Genomic DNA, 27438 nt, shown 5'->3' on the forward strand with positions numbered 1-27438 from the left:
TTCCACCTTTATTCATATCACAACTGCATGGATAATGTGCTTCGTGCACGACAGGTTTGTTTTTGATAATTAAGCCTAATTATGTTCAAAACTATCCCATGTGAAGCAGGCTTAATTCCATGCCTCTGTTTACATTGTTCTTGGGGGTCTTGGCAATAATTAGTGGTGAACAATGCTCTCATGTGCTCTCATACTTAAAGGAAATTAGTGAACATGACGTAAGTCACATTTTGAAAAAGTTCACCGGTATGCAGGATATAACTTGCCAATTGCAGTCATGTTATGGTTTACTTCTTGCTTTCTATACTTTCCTCCACACAAAACATATTGGCTGCCAACATATCAGTGAGAAATTCTTGAATATTGCATTTAACAATCAAAAAATAATATCAATCTCAACTAGTTGATATTATCAAGTCTCTGTTTCCTGATTCTGTTACTGAATCTTTTTGGATCACTTTATTCATGATCAGAATAAGTGATATACTCCCCCAAACAAAGTTTCACACAGTAACAAAGTTCCACAAACAAAACACAAAACACGACAGGTTCAAATATATAAATAACAGTAGTCATTTATTAAAACCATCCTTCGTGCAATCAACAAGGTTTTAAATTGTTCAACTGACAACAAAAGGCAATGAAAATCAAAACTTTCTGTAAACTTGTACAAATATTCCCTAGTTAGGAAAAACTGTTTCTATTACATAAATAATATCACAGGCCTTGACAACTTTGACTTTAAAAAATTTTGTCATATTTACACATTCAAGAGCAAATTGGTTCTTCTTGACTTTTAATCCTTTACCAAAACAAGTTTCAGTTATGACTTGAAAGCGTCCATGTGCCTACAGATTCTGGTCACAGTAAATTGTCAGAAGTTCAGGGAAGTTCACTGTGTAAAATAAGGGTTTTTCTCCTGGCATGATTCAAGGTTCTGGGTTGCCAAATCCAACTTCTCTTTGCAAACCGTGGATTTCATTTAATAAGTTCTGATCCTGAAGGTTCAGCTACAAAAGAAAATACATTAAGCTTAGTCAGTTCTTGTAAATAGATGATAATATGAAATTACTGTATTTATATTCTTAACATGAAAATCAATTGAATGTCTAGGACACTGTCAATTACTTCGATTAGAAGTACTGCAGCAATTCAAGTGCTTCAAAAATATCCTTGCCAGATAATTCCAGCTGGAATTAATTTATTATGTTTGAAGTCCACTTATTTAGCATAGATATTATGTGTGCTAAAACGCTGCAAAAACTAAAGAAAAGGCTTTGCATTTTTGTCCTTGATATTTCTTCATGTTTGTATGAAAGTACACGTACCTTGAGAGCATATTTATACGACTGTTCAGCCTCCAGTTGTCGTTTTGTCTTAAGGCAGACCAAGGAGAGATACGCCCACACCTCAGCATCCATATTATTCAGGATGTTAGCTTCTGACAAGGCATCTTCTGCTTCGGACAGTTCTCCCAGCTGAAAATACAGAATAGATTAGCTATCACAGTAAGCTACACGATACTCAGCAAAAGTAAGAGTTCATAAATGAGTGTATTCATTTTATTTGATTAGGGTTTTACATCATACTCAAGAACATTGGACTTATACAAATGCACGGCCAACGTTATGGTGGGAGGAAACCTCCAGAGCTTGGGGGAAATCATGCTACAACTAGTGAGGAAGGTAGCATGAGCTGGACTTGAACTGATAGCAATTGTTATACATGAAAAGTTTAAGCACGTTTGGAGTTAACTACACCACTGTGCCCTATCTTTACTACAGCTTGTGTAGTGTGTTCATACTGTGAGATTTGTGGTATCAACTCATCGAATGCTACTAGTCGAAACAAACCATGGCATGCTCTGTTTTGTGTGATTTGGACCTTTTGACTTGTTCTGTCTGACATTTCACAAATTTTTTTATAATTTCTACAAGCATGACAAGTGAATATGAAAAATCTCGCAATGTGAATGTGACATAACTGGTTAAGGGTCAGCAATTTAATTTTTCAACTAGCAAGTCTTATTCAATCACTATTCCAAAAAGAGATACATTAAAGTCCTAAATAACAGTGACTGACTACATTTATGTATGGTACACCAGTAAATAATTCATAATTAACAGCAAATATCTGAAAGTGAAAGACAGTACCTGACTAATGTTTATGTCCATTGAAAGACTACCATTCAAAGTACCTTAAACAGGCATTAAATAATTTTCTTAGATTATTTTCAACCCAGTAAAAGTTTAGTGAAACTTCGTAGTAACACAGCTTCTGCGCGTCTCCATTATCGAGGACTAGGTGGCCTAACGTTTACTCTAGCTCTCTAAAGTCAAATGTATTTTCCTTATAATAGCCTAAGCAATAGCCTATGACAGATCAAAGTTGTGGCAATGAAGGCCTATGTGATAAATATAGTTTTCTCAGAAACTAGATACACTGGAAAAATATTTTAGCAGGCCTACTATATCATTTACAAGGAACTCCAGCGACCCTGTTTCAATATCCGAGCTGCAGATGCACGGCCAGGGTATTCCTGGTTCAGGTCGTAGCCTCCGGAGGGGTTGTGCTGGTGATTTTGGCCCAAATTGAATGTATACAAACTTACAATAGGATTGTTGTACATCTCTATTCATTCTCAGTTGTGAAACATTTGGAAATAACTTTAAGTACCACTGGGGCTGATCTAGGTTTTCGACTGTCGCTGGATTTTATGCTTCAATTTTGTACTGATGGCTCCTACGATGAAAGGAGTGCTGACCTACACTTGAACATGCCGTTTCAATAATTTTACTGTGTTTTATAAAACAAAACAGGAAAAAAAACATCCCTTGTATGCAAAGACAAAGGAGCAAACTTAAAATTCTTCAGTTTTAATAAATTCAGAGCAAAAAATTTACATCATATAAGATTTTTAATTAATTTTTAAGCGTTCTCCAGTGAGATGCCGTCTTCTCATTCCCGCAAGCCTTTGGCATTCCTAATGAATTTTGCACTTACTATGACATTTGTTATTTAGAAACTGCTAACTAAACGCTAAAATGAACAACAAGAAATGTATTTGGGGAGATGAATGCAGGTTGGGCTGAGATAGGATGCTACTGCATAATTTGTGACACTGTCGTTGAATATTAATCGGCTTGTAAATCAACTGATTTTACATCTGTGGTAGCCCGTAAGCAATACAGACCTGCCCCACAACACTTTGTGAAATGGCTCTTTGGCTACACATCACTAAATTGTAAACAATGGCAAAATGATGTCTTATACAGTAGTTTTGCGTAATGATACATCACTTCATGGAGTGATTTGGTAATGGTTACATCACAGATTATGCTGCCCAACCTGATGGCAACGTGTTTGATTGGATAAAATTCTCAAGATGGCTGCCTCGACTCACACCAGCCATTTGTGCAGTATTGCCATTTTGTTCCACATGTTATTCGGTGAAATCTCCTTAAAATAATAAAGTGTGTTACTTTTTAGAATGTTTGAGTATCCTGCTTTCAACTGAAATATGTTTTCGCCAGGTGCTGTGTTGTCCTTTAAAAACGATATTGTTAACTTACCCTGTAGCAGGCAATACCCACACCTAACCAGGACACACAGGAAGGAGACTTCTTACAGGCCAGTAAAAATGTGGCTTTAGCATCAGCAAACTGTCAAGTAACAGACCCGACATAAGTAACAGAAAACATCCTAACAGTGACAACCAAAAATTACATGCCATGCATAGGGCCTACATCTTTATTAGAATATTTTCAGCTTGTTCATCACGTATTTGTATTTCGACCTGTGTTGAATGCACATATTCCCAGATTGCATAATTGAGTTTTAAATACTTATTTTGAGGCTAAGAAACACAGCTTTGTAATTAAGCAGATGTAGAATTTTTGAATTTTTTTTCCCAAACATTCAATGAACTTCAAAAGCTGTTAAAAAACGGAACAGTTCTCCCAGGTGTCTGTTTGCCTTACCCTGCCCTCTTGAAGATAGATGGAAGCCAGTCTGAGATAGATAGGGTGGGTGTCCAGTGGGTCTGTCACAAAGGACAGGGTCCTCTCAAAGCAGTCCCTTGCCTCTTCCATGTCTCCTTGCATGAATTTCACATGACCCATCAGTGCCCAACCAGTGGCATTCTGTAACAATATGGGGGCCGAAATTTGTGAATAAATTTTCCCTGTTATAGATACTATAACATTATCAAGGTAAATTTTCACAATATATTGTAAATTTTCAATTGAGTACAGACCAATCAAAATTGAAAGAGATGCAGGAGTGTGTAATATATGTTTAAATGTATTCCCTCAAAGGAGATTTCAGCAAAAATGCACCTCACTGTAGCTAAAGAAAGATCAAGAAATACACAGATATATGATAATGTACTTATAATTATCCTGTTTAAAAATGTGGATTCTAATGTGGTGCTTATGAACAGTAAAGCTATAATTGTATGCAGAGACATCTGGTGCTGCCATTAACATTTAGACCAGACATAGGTCAAATTGTAAGTATTTTGCAGCCTCAAATGCACAGTGAACAGCATAAAACACCAATGACACAAATCAATCAATCAATCAATCAATCAATCAGCTGCACAGCCAATGGGCTTCCCTTCTGACCCAGCTATGATGTTAACTCGGGCCTCTGATTTCATTTTCCCATCACATTACAATCAAGAACAACTCCACAACTGAAGACGAAACATGAAGTAACTTGAATGTTTCATTACAATATGAATGTTATGGATGTGAAGGAACAATCCACCTGGAGTTATAGGCCTGCACATAAGTAGGTTAAGAGATGCAAAACATGCAATAATTAACTCACCTGAAAGTCTATCAGTATGGCCTCTTGTAGACTAGACTCTGCCAGGTTAAACTGGTGTTTCAGCAGTTTTAATTGGGCAAACATGAGATAATAATCCAATGAGGGGCCCCCTTGTAGACAAACCAACTCATGTCCCAAACATCGCTCAGCAAACTGGAAAATGAAAAACAGTCATATTTATCTGACAGGAACTGGAAAGTTTTCAAAATAAAAAAAAAATGTCTTTATGAATCGATGTTGAAAAGATTGACCTCTCTCTCATTATATTAGGCTGTCAAATCGGGGAAACAAATCTGATTTTACTGTATCAAGTACATGTTGTATAAGAATCATCCACATCACACAGCATAACACAGGAAATGACAGTGCCATGTTTGGAAGAGCTACAAGTGTAGGCTATGTCACCATTTCCTATCTGTAGACATCAACATTTTCTACCTGAAAATCTGTCATCATTCTATAACTGAAGAGTTATATCAACATTTCCCACCTGGAGAGTTATGTCAACATTTCCTACCTGAAAAGTTATGCCAAAATTTACTACCTGAAGAGCTATATGTCATAACTTCCGACTGAAAGAACTATGCCACCATTTCCTAGCTGAAGAGCTCTACAGCTGTATATTGTCATTTCTTACCTGAAGAGCCACATGCATGTCATCAAGTGCTATATGTAATTGTTTCCTACCTGAAGAGCCCTGGAGTCCAGCAACCACTCAATACTATGCATGAAGATGGAGCAGGAGGGCACTGGGGTGGGCTCTCTTTGTGGGCTCTCAGTGTGCTCAGGGCTGAGGTCTCTCCGAGGACTGACATTTGTGGTAATGTTCTGCTTACTACTGCCAGGGCGAGACACACCACTTGCGCTCTCTCCACCCTTTACCTTAGCACTGCTGATTGGCTGTACGACACTGCCAGGACCTAGAGTGACAAAAATTTCCACCGCAGTGAATCACCTGTACTAAGTTGGTGAAAAAATCATTATTATTACATGTGCATAAACATTTTAAGTGATTAATACATTGTAACGATTCACACTTTAAAATAACTTCCTGTGAGTTTTCACAAACTTATCACCTTGTGTACTACAGTCCAGAATCCAGGACAAAAGCCTCAAGGACAGAAGCCCCACGGACAAACACCCAGCTGACAGAAACCCCGGCTAACAAAAGCCCCTGCGGGCAAAAGTCCCGTCGTCTTAATTACCCAACAAAACATATTCGACAGTCTAACAAACATGATGTCAAATATTTGTTGATGGGAATTCATATATACTGTGACTGTTTTCCATCTAAAAATATGTCATCAAAGCATATAGCAGTCTCATTCCGGTTCAACAGCTTCCCTCTCATACATATTGTACACATACGTTTTCAAAACAATATCGTCAAAATGACTGTCTCTGATGTGTCTAATATTATTATCGAATGCTTTTCATCAAGCAAATATAACTTTATTCTATGTAACATGATAATTAATTTGTTTGGCTGAAAAATTTCAGTACAGAATACAGGTTGTAGTTTACTACGATTCACGGTATCACTTCGCGGCTGCCATGAAACATGCATTTTGAGTTGATTTTCATGAATCTTATATCATATCACAGATGTATTTAAAAATTTGGACTATTTAGAAATTTAAACCAAATCATATTACAGTTCACAAGAAAAATATTATTTTTGAATACTCTTAAAAAGAATAAAATATATCTACACTTTGAAAGATCGAAATAGGCACGTTTTGCTTCTTTTGGTTCCTGAGGTTAAAACCATTACTGCTACAAGTATTTGAAATCCACCATTTTCTTTAGAGGTGTTAGGCTATAGCATGTAAATTATATTTTTGGGATAGAAACAAATGACATATATATAAGATTTGTGTTCTTAGAACAGGAAAAAAGAAGTCTAATACAAGCTGCGATACAGCAACTGCTTACCATACTTGTAGACTTCTTTAGTTTTCAGATAAGGCAGGAATGAAGAGATATATAGCTCTTTCCAATGTCGTCAAAAATGGTTAGAATACATGGAGATTGAGCGAGTAAGAAGAGGTTCTATTGATTGCAAACATGTATTGAAATCTGAAATGTCACTTCAGGGAGAATGTTTCAAGTTTTCTCAAACAAACAAACAACTTATGTCATTTTCCATAAACACTTAATACTGATTGAGGGACTTATGTCCGCCAGGGCCTTAGCCCGACGGAGGTTTTATCTGTTGGGCATCCATGTGTGTGTGTGGGGGGGGGCTCCTTTGTCTGCCGCAGCACCAGTGATTAATTGGTGGAAAATTCCATGTAATTATGGATAGCCAGCATATGTGATGAAAGAGAAACGCTGAATTTGTTTACTTTTTTTTTTAAACACACCAGCTGTGCTTCTGAAACCAATGTAAAAGTTCAATCTGTTTTGAATTAGAACAAGATTGGCTTTAGGATTTTTGAGATGGACTTCAGTTCAAATATATTTCTGAACAAAGGTTAATGCACCCACATGTAAGAAAACAACAGAAACTTAACAAAGGCCTACCAGAATTGATTTCAGTGCATAGATGTGGATGGAGTTATACCTGATTGGCGTGTATCCAGGCGTGGGGGTGAGGTGTGGGATTTGGCAGATGCAGCCTGTGCTCTATTGGGGTCAGGTGAGGCGGCGGACTCTGTGATCTCTGGTAGAGCACCTCCTGCTAACCCACCCTCTCCTGCACGGTCAGAGTCCACTGAAATATCATGTTAGAGAGGCTCAGTAAGGACAGATCAAAAATAAAAAAAAAAAATTCATTGTGTGATACTATGTTCATGATACTCTCAAGCCTATGGGTAGGAATTTATACGAATGTGACTGTTCTCACTGCCAATGTGTATACACGGATTAGGACATCCAAACACTACAGCATTCAGGTATCCTGATGTCATATCCTCAACCTTGTATTATGTGAGAAGATCTGCCAGCAACCTGTGGATGAGGGGTTCCCCAAGGATATCCCCTGGTTTCCTCCCAATACTGGATGTTGATGTATAAGTGAAATATTCTTTAGTATGGCATAAAACTAAAAATGAAATAAAAAATATAAAATAACACCATGTCACCCAAGTGATCTTGCATAAGTATCTAAATGCCACAGAATTCAGGTGACCTTGCATACTGACTAAATGAGCCTCTCTCATGGCTGACACTGCTCTAACTAAGCTCTAACTCACAATGGACTCCTCCCACAGTAATGCATCACGTGAAATATTCTTGAGTACGGCGTAAAACACCAATCAAATAAATAAATAACTAAATAAATCGCCAGGGACTAGATGAGCCTCTCTCATGGCTGACACTCCTCTAACTAAGTCCATGTTATCTCTGGATTCACCAGGGTCTGGATGAGCCACTCTCATGACTGAGACTGTTTACTACCTGTAAGCTCTAGACTCACCAGGGTCTGAATGAGACTCTCTTAGGATAGACATTGCTCTCTTCTCTCTCTCAGCCTCCTCCTGCAGTTCTTTTGCCGCACTCACAGCAGCCGCCTGATTCAACTTATTTGACTCAAGATACGCCATTTCTGCTCCAATCTCATTGTTGACGGCATCATAGAACAAACCTGTCAGAAAGTGGCCAAGAAAGTGCTAATCAATCCAGTGGTTTGATGGCAGGATGATTTAACAGCTGATTTAGAAAAATGCAAACCGATTTAAGTGGATGGATGAAAATCTACTTATCCCATTTTCACCTGCATATATGCATCAACAACAAGCATCTTTGTGACAGATACTATATAATTATTATTATATGTACTAAATATTATTTATAAAAATGATTAGCATGTTTTCTTATCATACAGTAAATCTTCGATCTTTTCAACCACTAATGTACTTTTTCAGTGGAAGTTATGCATATAGTTTTTATGAAAATGATGCTAAAAATAATCTGTTTGTGTCATTAAAGACTCAATCTTTACAAAACTGTGTATATTATTTCTCTACACCCAATAATTCTCACAGAATGTTTCAAAATATTTGTTGCAGAGGCAGTTGAAAGAAAAAATAGGGTATGTTAATGTTGGGAATGAAGCCATTGTCAAATGGACAAACTGCGAAGAGCAGTGTTAAAAAAAAAAGTAATCGGAAAGAATCAAAGAATCTGGCAATTTTTAACATTCTCAACAAAAAATATTCATGTGACAAAAACAGAAGATCTCACCTAACATGGTCCATGCTTGGATACTCTTGGGTTGTACACAGGTGGCTGCCTCAAAGAAAGTCTCGGCCACATCAAACCTCTCAGCCAGAGTACACACCACAGCATACAGCAGCAGTCTGGTCATGACACAGGTGAATCAGGTGAATAACCACGGTAAGCTTTATATTCAAACTAAATTCTCATTTACTTATTTATATGACTGGAGTTCCACGCCATACCCAAGAGTATTTCACTTTTACAACAGCAGCCACCACTATGGCGAGAGAAAACTGGGTACAGTAAGTTGTTGGTAGACCTTCCCAAGTATGACCGGAGAGAAAGCCAACATCACAATGAACTGGCATGGAACTCACATCAGTGAGAAACAAAATGCTTGAAAAAACATGGAATGGATCTCAGAAAATGTAAAAAAACAGAATGCAGAATTCAATACATACTTCATTTGTCAGATAGTTGAATGTTTGGATACAGAATCACTTTTAAACATAACTGAAGTCTTCTCACAGTTATTGTCACCAAAATGTAGGCCAACATGTATCATTTCAACTGATCTACATACCCACTCAGATGTTTCTGATCAACAGCAATACATTCCTTGAAACATTCTTCAGCCTGGAAAACAAATTTTAATTAGCATTTAATTTTTTTATTTGATTGGTGTTTTAAGCCATACTCAGGAATATTTCACTTATATGACAGTGTGGCCAGCATTATGGTGGGAGGAAACTGGGCAGAGCCCTGAGGAAATCCATGACCATCCGCAGGTTGCTGGAAGACATACCCACGCACAGCCAGAGATGAAGCCAGTATAAAGCTTGACTTGAACTCACAGCAACCACATTGATGAGAGGCTCCTGGGTCACTGCACCACGCTGGTAGGCTAACCACCTCAGCAACCTCAAATGAAGACCTCAAATGAGCATTTAATTAAAGATGCACAGAGGTGCAACAATGGATTAAAACAATAAAGACTACATTTATATTCAAGATAGCCTTGTATGTTTGTTTACATCAGTTGTTTATTAATACTTACCTTGGTAACATCATTGATGTAAAGGCAGAAAGAACCATAATCAAGCCAGTGCTCAGGGTCATTCCGGTCTCGTGCTATTCTCTGAGAAATGAAATAAAATAGGAATAAAACAGAAAGCAGTGCATTTCAACATTTAAAGTGTCATATTTCATTTATTATTTACATAACCATGTTTAATGCCATACTTAAGAACTTTTTGTTTATACAAATACCAGACAATGGGCAGAGGAAACGTGGACTACCTGGGGTAAACCACTGATCTTCGGCAATTTACTGATGAACACTCTCACACTTAAATTCTAAATATCAATAAAGAATCCCTCCCCCCTCCGCTTTTTTTTTAAGCTAGCAAAAGCTATTGTATAAAGGTGAACATTTCTGTGCAAGATTTTGACATTACTTACCTCCTGATAATATTTAATGGCTAGGTCATAGTTGCCATTAGCCTCTGCTTCCGCAGCAAAGTGTTTGAGTTGCTGAGAGTCAGTGAGGGGTTCAGGGATGGGTGGCTGGTCCTCCACAGCTAGTACCTTACCCAGGGCAACGTGCATCTGATCCACCAGGTATACGTACAGCTCACTCAGGAATGTCTGGGAAGTACGTGTGAAGAAGATACATAGATGAAGTGTACATGTCTGATTGACTGATTGGTGTTTAATACCGTACTCAAGAGTTTTACACTGTGTGTGGCTGAAACCAAAGTGCTCAGAGTACACAACTGACCTACCCTTCATGACCACAAAAGGGCATTTTTGAGGCAAATAAATGTCACTAGATATTAAGACATCTGGTGCCAAAATTTACATTTTCCTAGCAGGATATCATCCTACCTTCCAAACGCCTCTCCAAGTACCTTTCTAAAATCAATAGAACTCCCAGAATCCGTAAAAATGAGCAACTTGAGTCATGAATGAAATACAAGGTAATTTAGGGTAATTTGTTAACCTCCTCCTGACTAAAAGCTGCAGCTAAAATAGCAAGAGCCAGACGTGAACACAAGACCTAAATTGTCAAGAGTTCAAAAGCCCTTTGAGCCAGAAAAGTCTCAACAATATTAAGCTGTTTAGAAAGTTAAAATGAAGCTTGTTTCAATTTTTTTTTTACTAGTATTACCTCAAAAACTGGTCACCATTAATGCAAGAGTTATAAGCACTAAACTGTAAAGTCTGCTTGATGCAGCAAGGGAGAATTATTTACTGTCATGAGAAATCATTAAACATCAGTAAATTCTTCTAAATACTTTCATGTGTCAATTGATTAGTTTTAAATGACCTCAGCAGAACCTATAATACTGACTTGCTGAGGTGAAGCATTAGGCTGAGATCAGAAAATAATGTACAGAAAAAACTTGAATATCCTGACCAGACACTTGAGAGCTAAGAACTGTTGGTTTGACAGAAATGAATATTTTGTACAAATGCAAACTAAATGTTGTATGACACATGCAACACAGGGTGTTATGGTTGAACTAGCCAAAATCAGACCCTTTGAAACTATTTAGCTAGGATTCCAGAACAGATTTCAGAAACAGGTGCACAGTTTATATAACTCTTTAAATCATGAATCTGTATTAAAGGTTCGCAGAGGTGATGAAGATATTATAGCTTACCCAATGGTTCCACCACTATATTTGTACTGGATAAGAATAACCACCGCAGGTAAGGTTCGCAGAGGTGATGAAGATATTATAGCTTACCCAATGGTTCCACCACTATATTTGTACTGGATAAGAATAAACACCGCAGGTACTCTCTGCTAAGAGAAATACATGTATGCAATAAGTTAAAGAAAAATGGTATAATAGTATATTTACCTGCAGCTGATCTCTGTCCTCAAAATTGGTTGTCTTCAGATACTTCTCCCTTACTATTTTCACCACAGAATGTTTGAGCTGTTCTTTAAATGCGAAGTATTTTCCAGATGAGTTGAGCTCATACAGAAGTTTCTGTCTCCTAGAAAAAAGCAACATTCACATGTTCACTGGAAAAAGTACAAAATTAAAATGATCATTAGACTCCAAAAGTGCGGTAAATAAAATAAATGTTAAGGTTTAGTGAAATTTAATGAACATGTAGTCTCTTTCATTACATGTGTTCAAACTACTTAATGACAAAATTATTGTCAGTTGTTTGAGCTGAAACAATACAGACCACTCAACTGTCTTTGTATCAAATGTTTATATACTTGCATATGTATATGAGTATACCGAGAAGACAAGATTGCGAGATATCAGCCCCAAACCATAGTCAAAATTATTAAGAGTTAAAATGTTTCCTACCTTGCTTCCATGGACTCATCAGTCTGTGGCTGTCCATCTTGAAGTTGATCACCAAATAAGTCTCTAATCAAACACAAAACACATCAACAAAAGTGACAAAAACTGATGTTTACTATCTTTACAAGCATGGGTCTTCTAAAAAACAATTTCAATTTTTTTTTCTTTTGAATGTTTTCATCAGTGTGTGCTTTTTTCTTTCTTTTTTTAAAAATGAAATTCATGCATTCAACAGACTTACAAATTTTTGTAGAAATGAAAGCATGGCTACAGGTATTTCATTCAAATGTTCTGTGCTGGTGATTCAAGACATTTACATGTATATGAATACATCTGCTAGATCTGAATGTCTCAAGTCTGACGTCAAATGTCCACAGGTCGTGGGTTTCCCCTGGGCACTGCCCGGTTTCCTCCCCCCATAATGCTGAGCACCCTTGTATATGTGAAATATTCTTGAGTACGCCGTAAAATAGCAATCAAATAAATAAATAAATCAAATGTCCACAATACACAGAAGTGTTACAGAAAGTATTACAACCAAACCACTGGAAGAGTTGAGTCCCTTGATCCCCCTGGTCTCGATATTGCTTTCACATGTCTTGATCACATTCAAGTCTAATAAAATTTTCGCTTGTTTATTCATATAGAGCCAACAATCAAAGACTACCAGATGGGAGACAACTAGCCACTATCCATATTTCTAAATTATGTTTTAAAAACACCCAGACTTACCTGAATTCATTTAGTACAAGATTGGCCACAGAGGCCACCTGGCCATGATAATCTTCTACTGCCTGTGAAAACATGAACAGCATTAAAACTTCATTAAATGATTCTCCAAAGGTACAGGCTATAGAAAAATGACATGTTACAACCATGTTAATGGCACATCCTGAACCGTATGTTAATGGCACATCCTGAACTGTATGTTAATGACACATCCTGAACCGTATGTTAATGACACATCCTGAACCATATGTTAATGACACATCCTGAACTGATCGTGTATGCAATGCCTGAAGAGCATGAGTTTTCCAGTGAAAGTGCTGTGTCAGTATGGTACTCATTTTGCAGCACAGCATAACAATTTTTTTCCAAATCTTAAGGTCTATCATGGCAGGCTATTTTCTTCTAAACTTGCAATGGAAAAAAAAAAAATTAAAACCAGGGGAGATAATCTAGATTATTCCCCATGGCCAGGTTGTGACAAATAATGAGTAAACACATCACCTTTTGGGCTCCATTTGTTCTCTTAGGGAATAGTGGCCTTGGAGGAATGTACTCTGACACACTGAAAGGGAAACATTCAGTAGATGCGATTTAAGTAAAATTTGTGTCCATGTAAGCCAAAAATAAACTATTCATAATTTCATGCTGTTCACACTTATTCAGAACAAATCCAGCTAGTTACACTGTACACAATTTTGCACAAGAAACTATTCAATTTGTAAATGAAGGTATATCACATGCCTGTGATATTTATCAAAAACTCTGAATGAAGTATTGTGAAAAATCAACCCCGGGGACCATAAGGAAACATATAAATTGTGAACTTACAAATAAATGGACATACACATGTAGTGCTACCAAAGCATGCATTTGTATTCTAAATAAAGATGACTTATAAATGGTGAACATTTGTGCCATGTATTTACTGACCGTTTGGCGAGCTCCTCTGGGGGCCGTTTAGGGACCAGGGGCTTGGACAGGGTCATCTCAACCATGATGTAAGACTTAGCCTCCACATACTGTTGACCCTCTAAATTGACTGGTGGCTGACCATCCACCTCAGAGGCTGTTTCGGACGACTTCATCTGGGAGGCCTAGTGAACAGGATAACATATATTGATACAGCTCAGCTTATAACACTGTGCTATTCTTATATTCAAACACACACAGTCTGCTGTTTTCAGTGAAATGATGTATGTGTATTAACATTATAAAAATTAACTGAAGCTGGTTTACATGAAATTAGTGAATACTGGTAAATACCTAAATAATTCACAAGTTGGTAGAACTGAGAAGCTCACTTAAGTTTACTACATTTTCATTAATTTCAAAAGTCCTACTTTGGATTAAGCGTGAATTACAATATGTATACTTGTCTGTTAAGGTTTCATGCTAAACATCCGATACAATGATATTATTTTCACATTGAATTAACAAACATATAGCAGCATACTCACAATAATACATGTAGACAAGTCAAGAGGTCTAAAGTTATTATCTAATATTAAAATGAACTATTGCTCTGAAAACTGATTGATAAAAGACTTACATGTACATGATAAATTCTCAAAGCTTGCTCATAGTAATTCACACATTTAAGATTTGTACAGTATATCTACAGTAAAATCTTACCTTATATACAGTACCTTTTAAATTTAGTTCTATAATATGATGAGAACACTAAACTGTTCTCTCTGTATAATGTATCTTTAAATGATGCAGACAAATACGGTAAATGTAACCTATTTTATCCTAAACTTTCTATGGACCCATTGTTAAAGAACAATATCTGAACTACTCTACTGTACTACACTGAAGGAGTGAACGTTCCATGGTGAGAACCCACTGTACCTTTCCATAGTAAGAACACTTACAATTTGAATATTCATAAGCATCTGTTGACTAATGAGTGCTGACATGCAAAGTGAGAATTATTCTCACTACTCTCATATGTAAGCTATAGGTTTCTCACACAGGAGGATCAGTTGTGTATGTTCTACTGTCCTTGTAGCCATGCAATATTTATATGCCATGCAAATTCCTATGATAGCCCATACACACTAATTTTAAAAGCAAATTACTAAATTACCAATAATCTCTTACACTGACATAGTCATATAAGCTTATGAACAAAAACTCTAGGATGAATAACTAGTCCTACTAGGTTAGTATAAGCCTACATGTAGAATAGGCACTAGAACTGACCATACTCACGGCGGACAATCGCCCATCATGCTCCTTATTACGAGTTAAATGTTTCTGGAAATCATTATCACAAAGTCTTAAGTCTATTCAATTAAACATTGACATTACACCTCTATATACGTGGAGTTTGAATTTTTTCTGGCGTTATTTGTTTAGTTTGTTTAGGCAACATCTCAAAACTGTTTTAAAAGGTGACTGTATTTCTGGTGTAACTGATTAGTGTCATGGATGCACATGATATGAAAGCCAATGGTACGTGTACAGTATGTGCATGTTAGAAAAGAAACACACAAAAGTAGCACACATGTACCAAATAACGTTCACCATAGGCTGACATTTTCCTTCATGTGAGACATTTCTCCTCAAACAATTTAACTACAGTGTACATGAAACAGTATTCTCCTCCTAACTAGTTAAAAAACAATTCTACTATAATTATATTTACATAGTGTGATTTGTAAAATACCATGTGATGTGTCAAAACAGAACAATCTCTATTTCAAGGTGAAGTAGACTGAAGTAAAAAATAATTTTTGCATCTGAATTAACCTAAGGTTAGTTGACTTGACAAAAAAAAAACAAAAAAAAAAACAGCAGAATTATATTAAATAGAAAATTATATGCCATAACTGTGAACACCATGAGCTATGAAAACAAACATTAGTTGTGCAAAGCAGAGATCTTGACTAAGAATGTGCATGGGCAGTGTATGATATGTGATCAGAATAGAAAAAAGGATAACAAAGTGATGTGGACTGAATAGTTAATCAGATCATGGAAGGACAGTGTATAGTGACAGTAAAGTATGTAAAGAGGTTGGGTGGTCATGGTGGGCAAGAGGCAGGGACTACATGTACATCTCAGAGGCCTGGCTTTCTCCTTATACATGTAAATATCCATATTTGGAGCAGATAATTGAGTGTAATTTATTTATTTATTTATTTATTTATTTATTTATTTATTTTATTGGTGTTTTATGCCGTACTCAAGAATATTTCACTTATTTGATGGTCACCAGCATTATGGCGGGAAGAAACCAGGCAGAGCCCAGGGAAATATATGACCATCCGCAGGTTGCTGGCAAACCTTCCTACATGCGGCCGGAGAGGAAGCCAGCATGAGCTGGACTTGAACTCACAGCGACCGCATTGGTGAGACTAATGCTGCACTAGTGAGCTAACCAGCTGGGCCACGGAGGCCCCCTTAAGTGTAAAAGTCATCCATGTACATCCATGTGTAAAAGTGTGCCATGTACATATACATGTATGTATCGCATCACCTCTGTCATTGAAGATGTACAAGCAATCTATAATAGCATCTGAACATATATCATTCACATTCATGCAGTGTGCACAATCTGGCAGCAAAAAAAAAATAAAATAAAATAAACAGCAGAATTGCCTACTAATGTGCAATAATTTAAATTCATTTTCTATTTGAAATCACATATTTACCACTGGTTTTTGCAGACTGGTTCCAGCTCGAGAGGCCAGCTATGTTAAGATGTCAAAAAGGCTTACAAAGAACACATGTATAGGCAAACATAACATGTAAATCTCATTTTTTGAAGTCAAGGGTGACATAATTTAAGGAGAGCATTAGAGATGTCAATGACAACCCCTTTCCTAGATTACATCTTGACCTTGGTAGCAATTCTATTCATTCTAACATAAGTTATGTTGATGTTTTCTATCACCATGTTTGTTTTTAGTGTTTAACCCTGCTGTTTCCGTAAGATCAAACTCAAAGTAGTGTCCCCTTGGATAACTATAGTTCTAATGTTAACATCTTTGTAATGCTGCCTCAATGAAAGACAATGCTGAAGACACCAACCATGACACTCCAGTTAACTGGCTTCAGTATAATCACACCAGGCTGACAAGTTAGTACTTGGTCTATCCCACCATAGATACTGTAGTTTTTGGCTTCACACAAAAGAAGTATTTGTATATTTTTTGTGGAATATTGTACACCTATAACCTATGTTAATAGTAAATACATGGATACACAAGTCTCAAATCAAACAGCACCATGATGTTATAGTAGCTCTTCAACCTTTTCACCTGTAATTACAATGTAAGGCAACAACAAAATTAATGCTTGTTGTCTCTTGGAAAGAAACAAACAATAAATTCTTACCACTAATGTGGATTTACAATGGTACAAACTGTTATATAAAATTATCATGACTTGCACGGTCCATTGATTTTGTGGATGAAAAGACTGAAGAACTGGGTAGATACAAAAACCTTTATAAAATGAAAACAATCAAACCCTGTGAGAACATAACAACAATCACCTATTTAGTGTCCTCAAATACACATTGCAAACAATGGTAGGCCTACATGTACATGTTTGGCGTGTAAGTACGTAAATATTTCTTTCAACAACAACCACTTATATGTATATCCTTCTGCACAGTAAGATAAAGTAAGATTGGTGTGATTGGTAAGATCGCTGACAATTTGATCACAAAACATGCCACATTAATGTCAAATGTTTATCTGGCCATGTTTTTCAAGTAGTATACTAGAATGACCCTCCAATGATCAGGGTATTGTCAGACTTTTGTTGACTACTGAGCTCTGTTTTCAAGGAATCCTAATACCATGTGACTAAACACCAAAACACAGATCACATGTAACAGGAAAATTCTTTCCCTACCCCTAACAAGCAATGTTTTGTGATCATTTAATGACAAACCATATCACAGGATGAATAGGTGCAGTATACAATCAATGGGTGGGTCAGGATATATAACAAATATGATACAAGACAACAGAGAGTTACGTATGATCACGCAGTTTAGTTGTGTTGGGTATAAAACAAAGTGAGCTATTACCTCCTCTGGTGGAACAGTACTAGATCTCTGTAATATTACAATGTCACATAACATGCAGGTATAGTACATGTGTTATAACCCATCTTAGGCCAACGATAATTAATTATTTGTTTATCATGTATGTATACATTACATATTTTTGTAGCTGGTAATTTATCTTAATACTTACTACTTAATTGAAAAAAAAAACATATATATTATTTTGTGCTATCAAGAACAATCGTTTATATAAAATAAACTTCAAATCAGCACTAAATTTTGTCAATTTTTATTGCCTAGACTGTGTTCCAGGTACAATAAACAAAATATAATTTTGGCAAAGAAATTGAAATTGACAATTCCTAATTAATAAACACTGCATATACATGTAGCATGAGTGATTCAGTTAAAAGGTCATGAGAAACAAACAATCAATTAATATTGGCCTTTCACTACAGTACAAGCCAGGCTAAACATTCTGTCGAGATTGCTTAGTAGCTAACTATTGGTTTGTTTGTGGTGCGCCTGTAGAGTGAACATGGAACATGGAATATTCCACTGGGCTGGCCAATCATATCATTCATACAGAGAGGCCAAACTAGTAACTTTTTACTAGCCTTTAGTATGAATGAATGGATGCTTATGGCTTCAACACACATGCTACATCAATAATACTTCAGCCTTATTGTGGCATGAATTAACAGGTTTTACACCTTCTGGAGATGAAGGCTGGATGAATGACAGTGGAATGCCACAGCAGGAAGAAACTTTTGGCCATCTTGTACAATATGATGCAATAAAGAGGTTTTTAAATTTTGAGTGCTTCTATCAGAGCTTATTAAGTCAGATTAAGAGCTTGACACATTAAAAGTTATTTACAGCTTTTAGATGCTGGATAAATTCAAGCCTTGTCCCAGAACAAAAATGAAATGCACTTGAGTACATCTGCTAGTCCGTCACTGTAAGAAATTCACCACTGATACCTTTAAATAAGTGACGTGTTAAAGTGACAAGTCTTGTTATTTGGACTAAACATGTGAATTCCTGTGTAAATTAAAGTGTTTAGTGTTTTCATACATTCAGCATGCAACCACAGTTCACTGATCTACATACCAGAACATGCATGCCATGAAAAAGTTACCAAACCCAAGTTGTCAGTTTCTTGAATTCTTACCCCTTTTTTGTTTTCCTTGTCCTTCTTTTCACCGTCTTTACCTTTCTTATGGGATGGAGAGGCACTGTTTCTTGTCAGAATATTGTTGGCAATTTTGTGAGCTTCATCAGCAAGCCCACCTTTTCTCTTTGTCTGAAAAACATTAAACAGGGTCCTACAGCAATGCACATGGTATTGAGAACAAGAAAACAATGTGACTATAACTATCACATAGAGCTGTGGTATGACTAATCACAATGTATGTATTATATAGTGGTCTTATTGTGGTCTTATGAAATCAGTCTGATCGCACCATATGACAGTCCTGTACTTGGAGCGATACTGGATCCCGGAGAGCTGTATTTGTTTCATATTGTATGTTAGTAAAGGGCGATAACTTTATATGCCAAAAGCATTGTGTTATTTTTGCATGGGGTTTAAGTCCTCGAAGATGTTCAGCTATATAATAAATAGGGCACTGTGAAGTGTTTTCTGCATTGTGGAGTGGTATTGGACTGGTCCATGTTGTGTTGGAAATCTGCATTGGATCCAATAATGTACAAAACACTTCACAATAACCTAATAATATTGTTATAGCTTTTTTTTAAAAATGTTTTACCTGTAAGTCTATTTCAAACTTTCCCACTTGTGAAATATAGATATGCACACCATAATGGTGGAAGATAAGTGGTCCACTGGTTATTGTCACTCAAGTCACAAGTACAGTGAGAGTGAAGGCATCCACACATTCCCTGACCATAGCCAGAATACAGCCCACACCTCAAACTTCTGACAAACGTTCGTCTACACTAGTTGGCTACAACCCTCTGCCAAGATATATTTTTATCCAGGCAAATGTATACCCACAAATGTATATAGATAATGTAAGAGTGATATGCCTGAGCTTCTTTCAACAATTTCAAATGAAGATGTCCAATAACAATCAAATCAATGATTCAGTTTTGTGGATATTGGATACTTTATATTTTGTACATTGTCCACAAATCTGCAAGACACTGGGTTTTATTTCATTAGCTGCATTAAATGGTCCATCAATCAAAAGCAAACATTTAGCATCCCACCTAGCATAAATAGATGAACAGCTTACCTTTTCCATCAGCTCTAAGTCACTGTAAGCATACACTTTATAGGCTCCTCGGATTCTCTTCACTGTGAAGCAAAGTAGAACAAAGTTAATTTCAGAATAGAATTCAGGCATTTAACAATATTTACAATGCCTTAAAACAAAAACAAAAAAATACAAACAAAAAACCTAAGAAAAAATAAGTAAAGGTAGGTTTGGATATAGCATCAAGTGGTCATTCTGTTGACGCTCATTTATCTTTGTCTTTCTGGATTCAATTAAAATGCTTAATAATAATAATATAAGAAGATGGTCAAGCATCAGAGAACCACTGAGAAACAATGTTTTTTTAAATTCAAACCACCAATGCTTATATTGATGCCTCAAAAAAGGAGGCCATTATAGACAGAATGAATGTTACCTCCTGGATAGAGAAGAGGTGCCAGGTTAATGAAGGCAATCCCGTGAAAACCAATACTCCCATCCTCCTCCTGCAATTAACAAGCAATGGCTTCATTTAGAACAGTTATTCCACAAATTCCTTTCTCAACAAATATTATGCTGACCATTGTCTGTGTATGTGTGAGATGAAAGGAATGAATCATTTTAAAAATGCTCTCTGTCACATTTTTCCTATACATCATTAAACTGATACAAACTTCACAGTGGTGAAATGATACATTATACTTTTAAATTTAAGTATGTGTACTCAACCGTATAGCTAACACGTTACCAAATTTACCAATATACATGTATCATGATCTAGAAAAAGGACAGTTCACTACTTTCTCATAATTTTATAGATATTACAAGATTTATCCTCAGTCACATATCTATTTATACTGTATATACACAATATAAAAGTACACTGTACATGTATTCATCAAATACCTGGACAATCACTGAATAGCTTACATAATATGGCATTGCATGCAGATGTCTCAATCGAAGCCAGTAGCTTCAAAGCACAATACACAAATTGACTTCTGACTAAAAAGTAAATGTATATTTTCAATCCAAACTTTTTAGCCACCTGACAAATGGCCACCACACACATGTATAGACAGCATTTGTTGAAAGACTTAATAAATACAAATATGGTACACAAAGACACAAAAACACATAAAAAGCAAGCATATATTATTACAGATATCTAGAGTTTGTGTCACTTTGTAGCTTTGCAACTTATGTCTTCACAGCAGACAAACTAAACAAACCTTAGTATGCCGAGCATGCAAAAACTATATATACCCACAAATTCCATGGAAAGATGGTGAACATATCATAAGAAAAACATTTATTATGTGTTTATGACAAGAAATATGTTCAGCATCAGTATATCTGGTGGGTGGGTGGATGGGGGGAGGAATAACTAGGTTCAGACTATTTTGATCTAACTGCTATATAGGAATTATATTAAACATTACTGTCGTCTATACATCTTAAGAATTATGAAATGGTACCTAAACTTCATTCTTCATTTTTTCATGGCATGATCTAAAACCTGTTGACAGAAATAGATTTTGTTCATTCAACTCCTCCAGCATGACTATTAAATAACCCACCTTCTTTCCTGCTTTGCCTGCAGCTGGCATCGGCAGACGGAATATCTCAACGGGCCAGTACCGAGTCTTAGATATTTTATCCTGAAAACTGTAAAAACATAAGAAGGCCATGAAGCGGACTTAAAGATTTAGAAAATGTGAAGAATGAACTTAATCTTGAACCGTACATTGTATGTGTAAAATATTTTTAGTAAAAACAGCTGTTAATTTCAGAATTTTAATTTTGTGATCCTAATCATTGCAATCTTGGACTTTAACTCATAACAATAAAACTCTGTACCAGGTATCAAGATGATATTCAGAAAATATAGAGTTAGGACAACCCTGGAAAATCAGATGTCGATGTTTTTATTGAAAAAAAAAAAACAAAGAGAATAAACTGAAAAAATAACAAACTGGTGTGAAACTCTCCAGCATTGTCTATAAATTATTGCTGATAAGGCATTCACCAGGTTTCAATGAAATATTTAGAAGCACAACTAAAAAACTAAAAATTACATATACTACTCAGAGGACAAACAGGTTAAATGATCATTGACAAATTACATAGAAAAAATCATAGAGCTGTGAACATACAGTTCCTCAAGCTTCCACCAAAATGGGTCTGACACCATCGGTACACACACCATAAAAATAGCCCTTAAATAGTCCCTGCCTAATCAGCCTAGCAAATTTTAGTTTGATATGTGCAGCATTTATGTAGAATTGGGATTTGGTCAGCTAACAATATGAAAGAAGAAGTAAGCTATATGTAGGTCACACAAGAATTTCAATTGTTTATGGTTTAATAGTACATGTACTTTTGTCTCTGACTACTCACCAGCAGTTTGGTTCAGTCATAATGAACAGTTTTTCTGGAAATCAGTTAAAAATGGTACATAGCATAACATTGGTGTAATCAAAAAACCATAAAAATAAGCTTCCAGCTTTCAACTTGGAAGCTTAATCACTTGTACATAGTTAGCACATAAGTTTGATTAATTATAAAAAAATTTTTTTTCTCCAGTGAGTTGATTCAGATACCTTTTGACAGCTGATGCCTCCATGTAGCACCTCCTCTCTGTGTTCCACATAACCCTGTTCTTCTCCTGCTCTGATGTGGTACGGTGTTCACGGTCCTCTTTGCTCTTAAAATCCCCATCCTCATCTTCCACTGGATCAGATGCAATGAAACTGACAACAAGCCCAACAGCATACTGTTAAATGACTATGCTAACTGTTACCCACAGTCATATTTTAGAATGTTATTTTATTTATTTATTTATTTATTTGATTGGTGTTTTATGCCATGCTCAAGAATATTTAACTTGCACAACGGCGACCAGCATCATGGTGGGAGAAAACTGAGCAGAGCCGCAGGAAACCAATAACCATCTGCAAGTTGCTGGAAGACCTTTCCACATACAACCAGAGAGAAAGCCAGCATAAGTTAGCATAAGTTCCCTCTATCGCCGCACTGGCACACTATAACCACTCTGCCACAGGGGTCCCTTTAGAATGTTATTACTGGATGGTCTAAATTAAAGTACCTAAGACAGGCTTCTAAACTATGAAAACTATTAAGGTAACTTTTTTTTATATGTATACTTACACTGAACATAAGAAATGTACATGCTTTTACCTGTCTGGGATGTAGATTGCATTTCCTTGAGCATGACCTGGGTTAGACCACTTTTTCTGTTTAGAGGGTGCTTCTTTATCAGGGGAAGGCTTCAGCTGTCCGTTGGGGAACACTATGGGAGTCTCTTTCTAAAAAGGACATAGAGAAATACAATATAATGTTTAAATTAAAGGCAGATCAGTTGGGAATATTGTCATGCCAAGGTGTTCCATCATTTCAGAAAGCCAAAGATGGCTGGCTAAAGTCACAGGAGATAAACATGTGACAGAACTAAAAGTTGATTTGGCAGTGGAAAACAGGTATATGTGAAGGGAAATGCATTTTCTTGAAGTGTGAACATATATGTTGGTATTGTAACCCACTGCTCCAATTGGCTGGTTTATTTGTTTGTTTGTTATGGGTTTAACATTTTTGACAATATTCTGGTCATTTCATGAGGGTCTCTCAGTGTAGCAGAACATTCCCAGTGAAAAAGGGTTACAGTGCTGCATTACTGGAAGGCCAAACCTAAGACACCAGATTTGATGCCCCGCCCTTTGACAACATACTTAGACAGACAGACAGAAGACTTGGCTTACACCTTTATGCTGCACACCTGGTGAAGAAATACTCGGACTGCCAATTTTAAATCTTTTATTCACAACCCAACTCTGGATAAAACCAATGGATTTGCTTGCAAGACAGACACTTTTAAACATCTGGGGACCATGCTGTAATTAACATCACACCTATACCAGCATACACATGTACACAACACATCACCTTTATTTTAAGCTTTTCAGATTTCAACTCTCCACACAGCTGGGCTCAACATTTTCATCCCACATAAAAGTGTTAAATCCAGTAAAGGATACATGGACATTTTCCAGTCTCACCTCTGCAGAGATTGGTACAGGCAGAGCCGCAGTGTACGTGTGCTGAGGACCCACGGGTGACCAGCTGTCAGGAGGAGAGAAGAGAGACTCAGCTGTGAAGGTCAGCAGGTTTCCTCCACCCCCTTGGGAACTGTCCAGTAATGGCTCATTCACTGAGATCACCACATCTACCTCAGGCTACAGAATGAAAAACATAAGCAATATAGAGATGAATATAAAAAATAATGATAATAGAATATAATAATATTTTAGGTTATATTTTCTGACATTGACATAATTTTTTTAAGTGGCCTTACCCTTGGGTTTTCAGCAGGTATTTGCTCCAGGGGTGAGCCTGGTACTGGATTGATAACCAGTGTGTACCGGTGTTTGGTTTCTCCTGTACAAATATAAGAATTCAATCAACAGAAAAAAAAGAAATTAAATCAAACTGACTTTATGAATAACAATTACAGTGAATCTTGGATTGCTTATAATAAGTGGCATTGAGATTTACTACTGAAATTTTTGTGACGAAATGTGAACCTCTAACAAAAGTTTAAGCATCATAATTTGAAAACAACTCTTATACCATGGAAACTGTTGAATCTGTTTTACCACAGAAACATGTCAGGAGTGATGTGCAGATGTTTAAGAAGCTGTATGCCTACCATTGACAAGTGGTAACAGATCCACAGTTACTTGACCCAGAATCACAGTCTTTTCTTCTTTCTGTTTCTTTTCCTTTGGTAACACTTCTGTGACAGTGACTGAAAGGCAAAACACATCAGATTTGCATTTATCAGCTTTCAATATAAATGTATATGTATGTGTATATAAACAAATATGACCAAACAGAGACATCCAAGTACTTTTTTGACACTACATTATCAAGTTATGGTTTAAATCCACTTCTAAAAATTTAGTCATCCATTTAATATGAGGAAAGATTTAATAACACAGAAGTATTCTCAATGTCATCCATTCAGACATACCAACGACTGGCTTGTGGGCTATTTCATCCAGGGCCAGTGGATCCTCATAGGTACAGCTTATGGAAACAGTGTGGTTGAATTCAGCAGGAGTGTCAGAGGTACACTCTACTTTAGCAGATTCTCCTAAAACTTTGTCTCCAAAATCCAGACGAGTCATAGCAATCAGATTGTCTCCTTTAGAACCTCTCTGAAAATGTGAAAATAAACATTTGTGATAAATATCATGCAATGTCTTTTGGTTAGAGCATTTAATTTTGTGCACTGTTATGCATGTTTTTTTTTTTATACTTTAGAGTATTTGTTCACCTTTGGTATGAATGTGGCATGATAATGTACTTAAATACACGCTTACCATGACACACTGTTGTGAAATAAGTTAGTATTATGTCTAGACATAAAAAATGCATCACTTTAAGAAAAAAATTTCCATATTTCATACATCTTACCAAGTTCCTGGCTTTGACAATTGTAATGGCAACTGCCTCAGGAGGCCTGGTGCCAGAAGATTCTGTGTCTGCCATAACTGTTGATGTGCCTCACACCTGGAAAACAAATTAACATTTGCCAATAACTCATCTGCCACTTGGAACCTTAAGTCTCCAAGGAAATACTGGAATCCATGTCATTCCTACATGGACTGAAGAACAACCATACGATTTAACGGATGAAAACATAAATTACATGCAAGTTACTTGTTTGTGATTTTGTTCTTAATTTTCTCATTGATTACCCTACATTTTATCTTTAGGAATAAGTCAGTTTATTCTCAATATCGTTAATAAACATAATTACAGAGCAGATGCCCATCAGACTGTGATGCCCAAGGTGGAAACAATAGCAACTCATGACCATGTGATGACACATCTTCAGCCCTATGGATGGGGATAATTAAATTGAAACACATTCACATGTTGCAATTTTTCTTTTTGTCATCCACCATAAATCATTCCAAGAGTTCAGCAACAGATGAAATAAAATAAATAAATAATTCATTCCAAAAGTCTGGAATTAAAAAAGCAAAATGAAAAACAATTCTATGCTCTGATCAGTGATTGACAGTGAATGTCATGTTCCCAGTAGGCTTCTAGAGACAAAAACATGTTGCATACCGTACATTAGCCCCAGGTGGCTACTTTAATTCCTCTCTTTACATTTGGCTGGTGGAGTATTGTAGCCACAGTGGCAACCATTGGTAAAGCATACACCGATTCACACCATGCCTGCACATGCAACATCCCTGGTATATTCTGTTCGGTAATGGCACACCAAGGCGACTATTAGTCTTTTCAGGTTTATCTCGATGCCATCCAGGAACAATAACTTTTTCCAGACCCATAACTGTGGCAAAGGCAAAATGGCTGCTACTTTAGCGAAGACTGTGAGGTGAATCTTGGTCTCGTGTGTCCTTATCAAGTGGAATCTATGTGAGATGTTGCGTGCGTGGGCCAGCTGAGAGGTAAGAGCCAAAGGCAAAGTTGACACCACTTTTGGACTGCAGCCATTGCTTACACAGGACATATCAGACATGGTGTGAATTGGTGTATGCTTTACAATCCGTTACCGCTGTGGCTATGATGCTCCACCAGCCAAATATAAAGAGAGGAGATGAAGTAGCCACCTGGGGCTAACCGTACATATTTTCAACTGGGGGATATGTACTGAACTGGTGAGATCCTATCAAAACTAGTAGGCCTACATATGGATTGTAAGAAGTATACATAAAAGTGCATTTGTAATGAAATGAAAGATTTGGCGATGATTTAAACTTTCTGATTTCGGCGTACTCACTCCTCTTGCTACAACATTTGCTGTTGTACTGGGAATCAGTTGGCAACTAACTATAACTTATGAGGTCTTCTGAGAGCAACTATAAACAGAAAGTCTAACTGAGCTCAGACTGCGAAAAAGTACTCACGCTATGCAGAGACCGACAAGAAAAGCCAAATCAATGACGGTAAAAGTGTGTCAAGACGGAAAGAACACCAAAAATTACCGCACTCACCTGCCGTTGTCAAGGCAATGAAAACAACGCGCTGCGACCCCTATTTCCGCTTTGCTGTTGGCGCGCGTAGGTTGATGTTG

At 36.6% G+C, this 27438-nt stretch overlaps 1 protein-coding gene across 1 annotated transcript; it reads right to left on the minus strand.

Annotated features, from left to right (window-relative positions):
• Positions 1–549: 549 nt before the first annotated feature.
• Positions 550–27328, minus strand: LOC135467023 (cilia- and flagella-associated protein 70-like). Its single transcript, XM_064744777.1, has 29 exons — positions 27272–27328; positions 25803–25898; positions 25357–25543; positions 25033–25131; positions 24679–24761; positions 24383–24559; positions 23508–23635; positions 22910–23059; positions 21887–21974; positions 20743–20812; positions 20346–20407; positions 19259–19390; positions 13989–14152; positions 13560–13620; positions 13062–13123; positions 12333–12395; positions 11868–12006; positions 10459–10644; positions 10055–10135; positions 9581–9633; positions 9022–9137; positions 8255–8422; positions 7400–7549; positions 5521–5753; positions 4834–4986; positions 3981–4142; positions 3573–3662; positions 1329–1478; positions 550–1010 (listed from the first exon to the last, which is right to left on the minus strand). The coding sequence occupies exons 2-29, from the start codon at positions 25875–25877 to the stop codon at positions 930–932; spliced, it is 3363 nt and encodes a 1120-aa protein (XP_064600847.1). The 5' UTR covers positions 25878–25898; positions 27272–27328; the 3' UTR covers positions 550–929.
• Between the last annotated feature and the right edge of the window lie 110 nt (positions 27329–27438).

Source organism: Liolophura sinensis, chromosome 6, assembly GCF_032854445.1.
Source record: "Liolophura sinensis isolate JHLJ2023 chromosome 6, CUHK_Ljap_v2, whole genome shotgun sequence".
Classification (NCBI taxonomy): Eukaryota; Metazoa; Mollusca; class Polyplacophora; order Chitonida; family Chitonidae; genus Liolophura; species Liolophura sinensis.

Excerpts from the sequence above, each read along its gene's own strand:
- LOC135467023 (XM_064744777.1), bottom strand. The coding sequence starts at position 25,877 with ATGGCAGACACAGAATCTTCTGGCACCAGGCCTCCTGAGGCAGTTGCC. Across the intron at positions 20,813-21,886 it reads CAGGCAAAGCAGGAAAGAAG|GAGGAGGATGGGAGTATTGG; the intron begins GTGGGTTATTTA and ends TGTTAATTGCAG. Across the intron at positions 1,479-3,572 it reads TGGGTATTGCCTGCTACAGG|CTGGGAGAACTGTCCGAAGC; the intron begins GTAAGTTAACAA and ends CTGTATTTTCAG.